Here is a 14651-nt window from a genome sequence, read left to right as displayed (position 1 = left end):
ATAGAAAATGCAAGATTCTTTTGAATTTAGCTTTTCCTATTTCCTTACCACCAATGTCAGTCAAGTAGATTTAAAATTCTAAGACCGAAACAAATAGATTGGGAGCGGGGCGTTAAAAAAACAAACAAACAAAAAAAAACAGCTAGAAAAAAGGAGACTAAAACATACGGTCAGCAAAGAATACCTTTAGCTCTCTACACTAATCAGTTTTAATCAAATAAATCCTACTTTGAAATCTAATGTGACATGACTTAAAAATTAAAATAATACCATAAGTCAAAAACCCTCTATTATTTTAGGTTGAATCATAAGAACTTATGTCTTGTTTCTTAGGTTAAGATTAAATTCAGTTAAAATGTTCTTCAGAAAGCCTTGAAGATTATAATGTTCCAATAAAAGGAAGTAAACTTTTAGAACATTAGTGATGTTCTGTTTCCAAATCTAATCCTCCAGGCATAAGCTACAAAGTTAATAAAGAGCAGATTAAAACCAACCAAGAACAAATTATTAGTTCCGTTTTCCATTTCACTCTTCAATTCTTGTTTTAAATGCACTAGGAATCTCAGCCGCAGACGTGGTTAAAGCTGCAGCGGCTCTAATAATCAGCGGATCTTATCACAAAGGGTGTAGATACTTCCTAAATGAAAGCGCCATATGCCTAATTATTGAGCTAAATTTATACATGTAGCTATCTCTGAATGAAACATTTTCAGCCTTGCAGCTCACAAAATATTTCTTTTCATGCCTTTAAGGTATTTCTCCAGATTTCATTCTCCCCTGCTTTTTTTCTCCTCCCTCAGTTTGAGCATTGTGTGACATACCAGGCCAGGAAGCTAGAGGTAAGTGGACACTGATAAATAGTCACCCCCTCTATGGTCTTCCCAAGGATGAACATCACTTCTGTGAGATAACAATTGAAACAAGGCAAAACAATGCTTACTTTCCTGTCACAGGAAGCAGGAATTTTGGCAACAACAACAAAGTACAGAGGTAACGGCAGAAAATACAAGTGAACTAGCATTGGTTAGTTCAACAATACTGCGGCCAAAGCTTCCCCTTCTTTCCTGGAAATGACTTCTCGAATCCACTTACTTACCGACAATCCCTTTCTTAACAAAAGTCCAAGCTTACTACTCCAACCAATCCCTAGTTACTGACAAATAAATACTATAAATACTAATAATGAATGCTATGTGTCAGGTATTACACGGAGAGATTCACATACATTTTCTACTTTAATTCTCACAAGGACTCTGCACAAGAGAAATGTTAGCCCCATTTCACGGGTGTAGAAAGGGAGGCTCAGAAGGGATTCTGCTCTGCCACAGTGCTTCACTGTCTGACTAGAATTTTGGTGATAGACTTGAATTGTTTCTCAATTTGGTTACATTTAAGACAAATTTCTTTCCATTGTTAATTCTGGACCACGAACCGATGGAATAGAAAAAGGTCTCTTCAAACTCAGGGGGTCTAACATCTAGTTGGAAGATAACATATATGCTCATGAATTAGCAACCCACAGGGCAAAGACAGAGATAACAAATGCCATGGGAATTTGGAGAAGGGAAGGGCAGCAAAGGCTGGGAATGTGAGAAAGGGCTTCATGGGGAACATGGGGAAAGTAAGAGGACATGCTAACTGAGAGGAATAAACTAAACAAGGCAAAACAAGTGTTTTGGAGACAGTAACTATGCAAGTTTAGCTAAGGCAGTTTAGTTTAGTTTAACTAAAGCTAAAGTCTCTCCCAATTTAAGAGCTATGTATGATTCAAGAAGCAGAGCCCGATTTATAGAAGACTATGAATGCCAGCCCAAGGAATGGAGACTTCCTCCTAGAGCAATATTTTTCACACTCTAGTCACTTGGCCAGTGGTATCAGCATCAACCAGGAGCATGCTAAAAATGCAAATTCTAGGGCCTACTCAGATCTACTGAATCAGAAATTCTGGGGGCAGAGCCCAGCAATCTGTGTTAATTTGTCCTCCAAAGGATTCTGAGGCTGGCTAAAGTTTGAATTGTTACTCCACAGGAAATAGAGACCCACTAAAACCTCTGAGATAGGTGACTTAAGAGAAGTGATGTTTTAGGAAAATTCATCTAATAGTGAGCTGCAGAATGAATTAGAAAAGGGACCATTTGCAAATTCATAAAGTTCACAGAGCTTCTACCGTGCAATTATTTATATGAGATGGCCCTTTTCAGGAGCTACAAAATATTAAATTGGAAAACAGGAGACCAAGGTTCTTTTGCAAAATATCACACCTTCTTACAGAGAAATTTTTATTAAATTCTAATTTCTCTAGTGGAAAATAACCCCTAACCTATTACTTTTCATTTCAGGGTGGTACTGTAAACATTACTTATAAAAACATCATTGTCTCAAAAATATTTGCTGGCAGGAGCGGCAGGAAGGGGGACACCCAAACCAACTTTAATTAGGTGTCTCATGTATAAAATTGAAATCTAAGAAAAATGACAACTCTTCATAAATGTAGTCCACAACTCTAGATAATAATGAATAGAAATGAATGAGGACCCTACCTAATTTAAAAGTCACACACCTGAAAAATAAAATAGTGAATGTAAACATAAAGCAGACTAACTTTTAAACAAACACAAACTTTTATATTCAATTAAGTGTTGACTTCCAAAAATATCTCACAAGTATCTACATTGATTTCAGCACTGTTACATCTGGTCAAAAGGTTTTTTATGAAAAATCTTCACAGCCAGTTTATGAATCATATAAGAAAATGAATACAGGTTTTCGTTTTATAAATGATTGTGAAAAAAACTTTAAAATGGTTAAAGGTATTTCCTACATTGATTAATTTCTATTCACTAGATCTGATTATGAATGACTTTTGACTGTTAAAAAGTATCAAGCTTTCCCTCAAAAGACAATGGCTTGTAGCCTATGATGATTCATAGAAGGGGCTTCAAAGATGAGTGGACACCATTTTTGGATTATGTGATTACATAAAGTGGGGGTAGAGGCGCCTGGGTGGCTCAGTCAGTAAAGCATCCGACTTCGGCTCAGGTCATGATCTCACGGTTTGTGAGTTCAAGCCCAGAGCCTGGAGCCTGCTTCGGATCCTGTGTCTCCTTCTCCCTCTGCCCCTCCCCCGCTTGTGCTCTGTCTCTCAAAAATAAATAAATGTAAAAAAAAAAAATTAAAGTGGGGGTAGGTGTGTCACACTTGAGTAACTCCTCTTGGTATGTTTGCTTAAATAAGCACATTCATTCAACAAATATTTACGGAGTCCTATTATGGGCAAGGCCCAGAGTTAGCTGACCCATTAGGTACATAAGGGGGAAGCTCTGTCCCGCTCTCAACATGTTAGTCCTGGAACCAATTCACAACAATGAAGAGCCAACATCACAGTTCTCTTGGAGTAAGAGAAAGTACTTCTAACCTATGCTATGGCTTTATCTTATTATTGATAGACCACTTACTAAATCATAATTTTTATTCACCCTAACTGCTAAAACAGCTTAAAGCAGTAGTTAATAAATCATCTTCATTTTTTATGCTCCTTAAATTGCCCACCCCACCCAGCTTCCTTTTTGTTGTTTTTTTTAAGCTAATAAGTTCTTCATCACATATCCAAAGTTAAGTAATCCCTAGGAGGATTAAATAATGAAGACTAACCAAAATGTTTAATATGAGTAAATATACACAATGTATTAAATACACGCCAATTACTAAGTAGAGGTCCTTTTACACTTAATAAGAATGCCTTATAAAATTGCTGACTCGGGCTAATAACTCCTGAGGACACAGTATGGACTGTTGAAACATTTCTAATTATGAGATGAAACCTGTAGTTGACTAGATACATCATAACATTCAACACTGCTAGTTGACTACAAAAATAACATGTCTCGGAGAACAGCATCCTAAACATTCTAAAATTACTATCATCTTAAACCACAATTTATAAAAATAATATAGTACATTTATGTCAATCGTTATTCACCATGTTAACGCAGTCTCAGAGCCAAATTGAAACAGTTCTGGTGTTTGGCAGACTTTTATGAATTAACCAAGGTCAGAGTAAAAATACATCTTGAAATGTGCAGCTCCTCACTATCTTAAAAACGCATGACTAAAAGCACGTTATTTGAAGGAGTAGCAAAAAACAAAAAGCCCAAATTTCATAAGCAAATCATGCTTTTCTTGCACTCTCAAAATACCTTACGCAAAATGCATATTTATCATATTTAAAACATTAAATACCTGTAAAATAAATAACATAATTTTTCTTCTGTAAGAAATCAGCTTTGTTAAGACTTGCCATTTTCTGGCATCACTAAAATCACTTCTGAAATTCTGTTTAGACTATTTTTGATCTTCAACTATAATCTTAAAATATTAAGAAACCATCCTGATGATTCTAGAAGGAGAAGGATGTCTCCTTCCTTCCCCAGATCTTTAAAGAGGCCAATACTTTCCTCAAATATCTGATGCAAAAGCCCAACTAGAACTTAACAATGAAGGTCAACTGATGGAAGCTGGCTGGGTCTTAGCTGCGGAAAAGCAGACTGTTCCAAGGTTCTTGGTAAGTACCCCTATCGATAAAGAATACTTTTTTATTCTAAGGGTCCAACTCAGGGAGGAAGCAAATATTATTGTAAGTTTTTTTGTATGTTTTGTTTTTTGTTTTTTTAAATAAAATGCTGTCTATCACCTTATAGGACCTTGCCTCCTTTGGGAGCCCATGTCTAACCAGCCAGCTTGTTAGATCCACCTTCTTTGATGGACACCCCACTCCTTGGGCTTCCAGGCTTTGCCTTTTCCCTAAATCCTGCCCTTTAATAACTTCCTTGTTCTATCCAACTCACAATGAGGAAATGCAACTAGTCAACCAACACAGAAGAAATTGTTGCTCAAAGGAACGCAAATTAAATATACAAGATACTGTTTCATCACCTATGAAATTTATAAAGATTCAATAGACTACAGTCACTATATTACAAGTGGAAGCATAAATTCTTTTCGGAAAATAGCCCTCAAAATGTACTATGATCCCTTGATCCATTCATTTCCTCTTCTAGGAATTCAAGGGGAAATCCTACTTATGGGGGGTTAGAGCAATAAAAAATGATATGGAAACTTAATGGACAAAGGTGTTTATCTCGGCATTTTTTATATGAAAATAAAAACTGGAAATAATCTAAATGTTCAGATCCAAGGGAATGGTTAAACAAACTATGATACTTCAATTACATATATTATATTATCATAAAATGACACAGTTATAACTGTGGGGGAAAAAAACCCTATATGTTGGGGTGAAGTAGTGTTGATATTACCTGTGACTAAATGATAGGACTGTGAAGGATATTTTTTTTCCTTTTTCTGTTCCTGTGTACTTCTAAATGTTCTCCCCACCACCACCCACCCCTGGCCAGCATTAGTTTGCAGTGAAATAAGACAATGAAAGATATTTCCTTCTTCTACAAACCTATTCTCGTCCTTGCTAAGACAAATCTCAAAATATAATAATTTCTGCTGGGCAACTTGAGTGATATACTTTTAACAGCGGCCTTTAAGAAGCAATACATCTATGAAAGGGAGGCACTGATGGCAAAATTTCAGGCAGCTGGGAATGAGATTTTGAGACTGGGAACACACCCCTGCGCTTCCTTAATCATTCCACAGGGCTGTCCTTTAGCCTTATGCCCTGACAGAGAGTCAGTGAGGAAACACACACTTTACACAGTTCCAGCACATACTGTTGTGAAAGGGGAACTAGGGTCAGACAATCATGCCCAAACATCAGCTCATGGAATTTGGACATGGCTACCCCCAGCAGGGATCATGAGCCCTGACCCCCTGTCTCTGGACCTTCTGGACCCTTAGAAAAATCAAGTGCTCCTCACAGGACTTTGAAAAGACCATTCAGTGAGAAAGGACTTGGTAGATAGATTCCAGCAATAGTTCATGGTCTTTGCACAGCTTAAGTTCCCTCTGCATCAGTTCACAGACTGTTTACATGCCTCTTGGCCACACCCTTCCTCATAAACGCACACCCTCGGCAAACAGGTATCCCTGCTAGTCTGTAGCAAAGAGGGTGTCAGCATATGGCATGCTGTTATTAGACCCCCCGGAGGAAGCTGGTGTGCTTCCTCATGTCCTCATCCCTCTCTTCCATGCCTCCTCTCACACCAAGTGCCCTCACCGAACTAAGGACTGGGGACAGGACAACCCAGTGGGGGACCCACATACCAAAGTGTGAAGAAGTGCAAAGGAAAGTTACTATAATATGGCCTGTCACTAAATGAACAGATGCAGAGCAAGAGTGATGGGAAAGCAGTGAGGCAAATCAGGAACTGGGCCTTTGATAAGCTTAAGAACCGGGACACAAATGGACTGAAAAAAAGGACTTGATGGAGGCAACCATTCTAGTTACAAAAGACAAGTGACTACAAAGGATAGGGGGACTTATAATTTTATTATCTCTGTTCTGGATTATCTGCTTGACTCCTGGGCATTAGTGTACCTAAAGCAACTGCCAGAGTATTCAAGATGGAAAGGAGGGCTGTGCCTTTTAAATGCTCTTAAGCCTAATCTCATCTGGTTTTCTTTCAAGTACCTAATGATCACAGAAGTCTGTGTCAGGACCCAGTGGGAGTAGGGCAGTGCTGCTCCCTTCTTTGGAGCAAAGGAATTAGTCAGCATTGCTTTCTCAGGCAATACCTTACCAAGCAAAGATGTTCCTGTCCTTCTCGGATGGTCTCAGTGGGGCTTCTCACTGCTGGTCTGCCATTCAGGGCTGAGGAGGAGGGAGGGCCAGCCCAGCCAGCCTCCAAAACATATGATCTCATTAGAGTCAAAAAATCACCTGCGGAGTGGGGCCTTCAGGCTAAGACGCAGTTCCCAGCTCTGACTTTAGTGCACTGGGGGGAATTTCAGGAAGTCACAGCTCGCTGGGCCCTGTGTCTCATGGAAAATGAGTACTGGGTTTCAGGATCTCAGAGGTCTTTCTGGGCCAGAAACCCTAATAAATCTCAATTCACGGCTCTCAAAGAAGGGCAAAACCTTTGAGTTATAAAGTATAAATGCTTTATGTGAATTTTGATTGTTAGGGGATAGACTGAGCTCTGATTATAGCATTGATCATGATGAAGTAAATTTCTGTCAAGTCTAAAATAATTTTCTTCTCATTTCTTAAAAACATTCCTCCAAAGGTAAAACTGGTTAAAACACACTTAACTCAATCTATTTCAGGGAACAGTTTCAATGCCTAAGAGGTAACTCAAGGACTGTGATGGCTCTGAGAAGATGGCAGTTCAGCAATAAGCACATTTGACTATGAGAAAGAAACTAATTCTTTAACAAATACTTGAAGTACAGAAGCTGAAGAAGTCTATCATTTTAAAGATACCTGAAGTTTTTTGGAATTCGGAAGGAATCTGAGAAAATCAGAGTTGACAGTAACACAGTAAAATCATAGCTGTCTGGAAAGATCATCTTGATGAACTGGAAATGTATCCTTTTAAGCACTAAACTTAATTTGAACTGTTTTTGGTAACTTTTTGAAACTTCATTATCCACTTCCTGATTTACTAAACAGTATGAAACAATGTAATCTTAGATTGACAGCTTTAGGTAGCGACTAATAACCATAATAATAGCAAGTGGCATTTATCATACACACACCAGGCACGCTGAATATCTTTCGAAGTGTTCAGTGTGGATGATCTCATTTGAGACCTCTGATCCAACAAAATGGGTGCCATTATGATCTTCATTTTACAAATGAGAAAAGTGAAGCTCAGAAAGATTAAACTGTAACTCCTTTAAGGTCAAAGAGCTGGAAATGGAAGAGATTCAGGTTCAGGTCATCTGCCTCCAGACCAGCCCTTCTCACCACCACAGCACTGCAAGTGGTTGGAGCAGGAACAGGCAAGGGCATCTGGAGACTCTTCAGGACCTATTTGGGTAAAGAGAACTGTGCTCCCACAATATAGAACCCATAGTGGTGTAATGTTTAAATGTATGTCTACTTTTTGAAAAATACAGTCCTGCAGGCCAGCTATCAATTCTTCTGTTACACATGATGCAATGTCAAAAGAATATGCACATTTATAGTTTGAAAGCACTCCCCCACACAGTCACACTTCTTTTCTCTAAGCTGTCTCTCTTCTCTTTTGCTTCCCCACCTCTCTTTGTAAAGAATGTCCAACTGAATGTTTACAAATGCCTCGGCTTCCCACAGATCTTTATAAAGAGAAAAAAATCTCACATCAAACTTTTTCTGAGTGGCTTTAAAAAGAAGAGGTCTTCTAAATCATGCCGCTAATAAGATTTAAAAAACAATGACTACAGTTCATGTAACTTAACTAATATAAACTCAGATTTATAATACTGCAGAATTGTGTTTTGTACTCATCCTACATTAAGGCCTTCAAATAATGAATATGGCCAGTCCATTTATACACTTCAGTGGCATTTGATTTAGGAGGCAAACCATGGTAAGACAGTGAGCATGTTGAGATAGGGCTTCTTCCACCCTCAACTCTAATGTGATTTCCAGAAGAATCTTTGCGTCTCAGTTTCATCTACTGTACAATGAATAAGCTGAGCTATCTTTAAGGATTCATACAGATGAATGAACACTTTATGGCTCAGAGAATATATTTACTTTTAAAAATCAGAGAGTTATCATTTTTACGGCATATTGTTAGTAACAGAAAAAAAAATTTGCATAGTTTGCGTAAACGATCTTTAAACAGGTTTGGGAGTGGGGGTAAAGGGGTTGGGGCGTGGTTAGTTAGAGGTAGTTCAATTACTTAACACTAAACAAGAAAGTAGGCTAAGAACTGAGGGAAAAGTCATGACTTAGTTTCCCCAAAGAAAGAATCTCTTCCTTAAACTACCAAATGCTGGTTTCTCCTTTACCATGTAGATCTGCTTAGGGTCAAGCATTTCATACTATCTCTGGAGTCCACCAGGTAGATGCTCCTATTTGACCATTCAAAACTCATCTTTGACAAACACATACATTTTTATGGTTTTGTAGAACCATAAAGAACTTAAAAGGCCACAGGTTCTCTATTGGGCCAGAGGGTATAATCAGGTTCCAATGTAGTGTTGATCTACCCATGTATATTTGTCCCTCATCACTCATACTGGTCTGTGGGTATTCCTCTTCTCTGACATTGAGACACATGCTTTAAACCCTCCTTAATAAAGAATTTGTACTACCACAGTTTATGGAATAATTCAATACAAATATGTAAGCTCTCCACTGAAATCCAAAAATTCAGATGTCATACAAAGGCATATGTGAAATACTAAGATATATTTCTTAGGATGGTTTATTTTACCAGCTCACCGAAGACATACAGAAGCATTGACTTGAAAATGCACTTTTTAACCACTTTTCATACCCTTAACTAGGTTCTCAGGCCTAGTTTAAAGAGGAAGACAGAATACTCCTCTCAAATTATCAACAGCTTCCAGAAAATTAAGCTGAACGTAATTGATTATCCATTCACAGTCTTTTCTTGCTTTCATGTATTAATATTCAACAGTCAGCATCTACTCTAGTACTTAGACCATTGAAATTTGAATTTATTCATCTATTCATTATTTAAAGAGAAAAAAAAGATTTTATTAACATTCTATGACCTACCTGCTCTGGGGAAAGACCGAAGGCTGGGGGAATCTGGCATTTGCCCATTGTTAATATCAAGTGCGTTTCAGACCAGGATGAGCAGGATAGGTGAGGTAAACTGAGAGTATTTCAGTTCCTCTGGAGTCAGGTCTTCAAATTGTGACTTTTAGTATTATGCAAATATTATTTTCCACATCAGAACTACCCATACAAATAAACTGTAAAGCTGAGTTTCAAAATAAAAGTATTAGTCTGTCAAGGTAGATTATTCCTACATCTGATCTTTAATAAAAAGGGGTTAATCGTCAATAGCTGACTTATAGACTCAAGAACAACGTAAGACTAGACTAAGGCATAAAAATATGTATTTAACCATTAGCTATCAATATGAACATTTTCTTTAAACTTATGATCATATAAACAGGTCTGGAATAAAAAACTAAAGACTGCTTTGAGAAGCCTAGAGACAACTGTGACCCATGGCTAACCAGTCCTAAAGCCTTACCTGATAGACCCAAAGTTGACTGTCAGCCCCTTCACCTCTATCCCATTTAGGTTGGTGGAGATTCCAGCTGGAGATTCCAGTCTGAGAAAGGAGGAATCCCTCTGACAACTTAACTGTCTTCAGCCCCTATTACTCAAGGACTCTCCATAATTCCAATAGATGAAAAATGAAATTATTCATCCTCTAAATTAGGAATATGGCTCTAATCCTAAAGGACAGTGCAACTTCTTTGTATAGACTCAACAAAACAAAACAAAACAGGAAAAGAGCTTCCCGATTTAAAAAAAAAAAAAAAAAAAAAAAAAGGTCAAGGTAGAAGAGAAACTATTCTTCTAAAAATTCCATGGTGCTATTTTAACTTCTGTACTTCATTATTTTAACACTGCTTTTTACATTAAGCACAATCTGAGTACAATTTTAAAAAGATCAAACTCATGAAAATATGTATTATGTATTATAAAATTCAGGGAAATTCCAGAGTTGGTTTACAAAGTTGTTTTGGGGGGGGTATCTTGGTTTCAATTTTAAGTTTTACATCAAAGATTTACCATCCATCAAATTAGTATTGAACAGCATATAATTCCTTTTTGTAAAGGGTGCTAGGCAATATCCTATTTGAAATTATGGCTGTCTGCTCGTGGCACAAATTTGTTAAAAATTTACCAAAGTGCCAGTAACAATTGTGTTGAAAGTATAAAAACAGTATTTGCTGCCTTTAAACCAAATTTACAAAATAAATGTTTGGCTCAGAAATTATAGTCTATGCTCTCAACATATTAGACTTGCCTATACCTTCTAAATTTTAGCTATAAAACTGTTAGTACATTCAGGTGTGATAGAGAACCTAAGTATATAAAGAAAACTAGAAAATACAGGAACAACAAAGATCAAAACCAAGGCAAAGATCCACTGGTCCATGACAAATGTCCACGGTGGTGCCAGAAACAGACTCTAAAAGTGTGAAGTTAAAGTGCAGGGTACTCACTCTATTCACAATGGATAGCCACTCTTTCCCCTCTAAACCTGAACAGTTTCAGAATGGCATGAGTTACTTTTTTGGGGGGGGGGGGGAGTGGTTTACAAAGGAGCACATCTGCCTGAACTAATCTGATGAAAAACCATAATCCATTTCTTCCCATTAGCTTTTGACTAAACACTGAAGCTAATTATGTCAGCTTTTTTGGGTTTTCACAGCAACATGGAATTTTAAAGAACACATTTAGTTCCACCACTTTATGCAAGACTGGGCAGTTTCAAAACATCTAACTGCTAAGATGTTAGCACCACACAGACACAGAAGGCTACATAAATTTTCCTTATAAGGCTAATTAAGACTTTTTGATTTAGAGAGATAACATGGATCTAATACGGGAAGATACACATACTGTTAATATGCTGTCCTGAATTCCCACTGCTTCTGCTCTAAATGCACTTTTAATCACTATTGGTCAGTACCAATCGCTTTTTAACTTCCATGCATCTTTAGTATTTGAAATAATTTCTTTGGACAACTGTGATCTGCACTAAGTGGCAGCTCATAGGAATTTAAAGGCGTGAAACATGTGAATTACACTGTTTTAAACCTAAGGGAAACGTAAACATACAGATTTGGGGTTAATTTACATACAGGTTTCATTTGGAGATTTTTAAGGAGGATGGGAGATGAAGAGGAGAGGGAGACTGGTGAGAAGTAGAGCTTTTTCCCCCCATTTTCCTGGTGTGGTAGCCCTGGCAGGATTGAAGGGCTTCCCAGAGAAGGGAATCTGCACGACAGAAGTTGTCCAGGTGCATAAAATCCTTTCCCTCAAGTCTGGGGTTCTATGCCTAAGGAAGAGTCCCAAAGTAGAAAGGCTGATGGGCTGTTGAAGGAAGCTACCTGCACAAAAGGAAGAAGGCACCCTCCTTGTGCCTAGGGTAAACTGAAAGGGATTCAAATCCACTTTAACTTGCTCAATTACAGCTTAACCAAATTCACCTGGTCTTATAGTTAAGGTCATAAATCCTGTGACAATCCAGCTGCCTCTGTTCTGTAGTCACTCACGCTAAATACCTCTTCACCAACTTGAAAATTCTGTTTATTCTCTGAAAATGGGGGAATGAGGATGCTTCCTTTCCTGATTACCCACCCAATATCAACACACAAAATTTATTTTCAGAGACTGTGAAATTTTTTAAATGATAAAAATATTACTTCTCCTCATAATGCATTTTAGAATGATTTGGGATGAAATGCTTTTAATATGGTTCCTACAGCTCTTGGATTGTGTAAAAATCCAGGCGGGCATAGTTTTACACAGGGGAGTAGCCGTGGAAGGAAGCATGTCCACAAAGAGCCTGCTGACTGGTGACAGTGACGGGGCTTCAAGTCCTGACTTGGTCACTAACTGGTTCTGGGGCTTTTGGGCTTCTCAACTTTCATCTTTAAATTGACAGCCCTAAATGACTTTTAAGGTCCCCTTCAGCTTTAAGCCAGTGAAGTAACCATACGTTACAAGTACGAGAAAGAAATTATGAAAGACTTATCAAAGTCCATGTTTGTCCTAGATTAACTTTGTCATCTCTGTGCTACTGTGGAGGCAAACCTGTTGCATCACATAAAATACTCTTTTTCTGGCTACATTAAAAATGCAAGAAGAGACAATAGGCTGGCTCTTTAAATGTTTCATTTTTTAAAGTGTAAACAACAGCATGTCCCCTGTTATAGGGAGTTCTCAAGTTTCACCTTTATAGTCTGTAAGTATACACAGGATGCCACCTGGCAGAATAAGGCCACACCAGGGTGTGCTGGCTTGCTGTTAGAACTCTGTTATCCTGCGCGATTGATGCTTTGCATTTATTTCAAGCCATGTCCCAGCCTTATTTTGGGGCTGTTTGGGACCTTCGCTGTCAGTGTTCGCAGGGACGATTAACCGTGTAGTGGCCAGTGAAAGACGACGTTTGCACACCACCTGCCCATGTAGGTAATACGTACCTCTCGTGGCTTATGCTTACCAGAGCATGCAAGTTAAAAGCAACGGGATTCAACCTCATATCCTAACTGGCTACATGTACTACGATAGCGAAAAAAGGAAAACGAAAGAGCCTTTGACATTACACCTGGTGGAAGCGAAAAACCTCTATGTCCCCTTACACGTTAATGTTACAGTCTTAAGAGTTTCAAAGGTTTGTCTTTTCTCCCAGAAAAACGCTGCCAGGCAGGAGGGGTTCCCAGTACGATGCACTCACCTCTTTGATCTTTGCCCTCTTCTCGCGGATGGCTGCGTCGGCCGGCTCCCGGCCAACCGCCCCGATCGGGGGCACGAAGTCCACCGGGGGCAGCCTCCTGAACACCGCCTTGTCACGCAGCTGGTCCTGGGCCACCTTCTCCTTCTCCAGCAGGATGTCTCTTTGGATCTCCTCGGGCAGCTTCTGCAGGGTCTCCTTGGCTTCCCTGAGAGCCCGCTCGTGGTTTTCGCGGATCCTGGCCAAGTTGTCCTCCAGGGCGGCCGCCGGGTCCCCGGGCGCGCCCTCCTCGCCGCGCCTGGCTCGCCCATCTGCCGCGTCCTCGGCGCGCGCCCCAGGCCCGGACTTGTGGTCGGCGGCCGGCTGCAGGGCGGGGCTGGAGTGGAACAGGACCCCGCTGAGCAGCTTGGAGGAGTCGGGCAGGAAGAAGATCGCCCCGAAGCAGAGCGTGATGAAGGCGCTGAACACCAGCAGCAGGACGAACTTCTCCGTCAGGCGGAAGGCGGCGGGGCCGGATGCCTTCCTGCCGCCGCTGCCGCCGCCGCCGAGCCCCCCGCCCAGGCCGCCGCCCAGGCCGCCGCCCGCCGGGCTGCTGAAGAGCGGCAACAGGCCCCCCACCGGCATCCCTCCAGCCGCCGCGGCCGCCGGGGTGCCCGCTGTCCAGTGGCCCTGCGCCGCGCCGCTCAGCAGCCAAACTTCGCCGCCGCCCGGCGTCAGCGGCTGCGGGGCTGGGTCCTGCGCATCCAGGCCGCCCGAGCCCCTGGGCTGGGCTGCAGGTATGCGCCGGGGAAACAACTCTTCCGTGGGTCTTCTCCCAGGGGCAGCTCCTTTGGCAAACAAGCACGCGCGACAGACCGCTGGCTGCAGCCCCTGCGGGGAGAGAAACAGTAAAATGTGGTAATTACGATGATGGTGATAAAGTTTCCAGAGGGTCTCCGCCCTCCGACGGCCGTGCGAGCCGCCGGGACAGCTCCCCCAGCGCGGAGTGGGGAGTCCGGCTCCGGGCACCGCCCTCTTTGGACTTGGGGGGAAGTTTTCGGGTCCCGGGGGGCGGGGTGTCCTGCGCACACCTGGAGCAGGGCCGCGTGCGGACACCTCCTGGAGAGGGCAGCGCGCCTCTGGTCAGGAGGGACGCAGCGCGGGTCGGGGAGCTCGTCAACTTCGCCAGCTCCCCATCTCGGAGCTGGGACGAGCTGCCTCTGCTTCCCCGGCGGCGGCTGAGCGCGCAGCCCCGCCACCCCGCAGCCCCGGTCGCGGCTCGGCAGGGCTAGCGCGCCGACCCGCGGGCGAGTAGGAGCG

The 14651-nt window shown here is 41.1% G+C and overlaps 1 protein-coding gene across 1 annotated transcript in view; it reads right to left on the bottom strand.

Annotated features, from left to right (window-relative positions):
* The window catches only part of MAN1A1 (mannosidase alpha class 1A member 1), a 162488-nt gene extending 148390 nt beyond the window's left edge, over positions 1-14098 (bottom strand). The window contains exon 1 of the mRNA XM_019418221.2: positions 13356-14098. Within this exon, the coding sequence (XP_019273766.1) occupies positions 13356-13976 (621 nt within the window). The 5' untranslated portion in view covers positions 13977-14098. The remainder of the gene's footprint in view (positions 1-13355) is intronic.
* Positions 14099-14651: the final 553 nt, after the last annotated feature.

This window comes from Panthera pardus, unplaced genomic scaffold (assembly GCF_024362965.1).
Source record: "Panthera pardus isolate Hobbes unplaced genomic scaffold, ASM2436296v1 HiC_scaffold_17, whole genome shotgun sequence".
In the NCBI taxonomy this organism is placed as follows: domain Eukaryota; kingdom Metazoa; phylum Chordata; class Mammalia; order Carnivora; family Felidae; genus Panthera; species Panthera pardus.
Note: the sequence above shows the minus strand (reverse complement) of the source record. Positions and strands in the feature narration are given on the sequence as shown.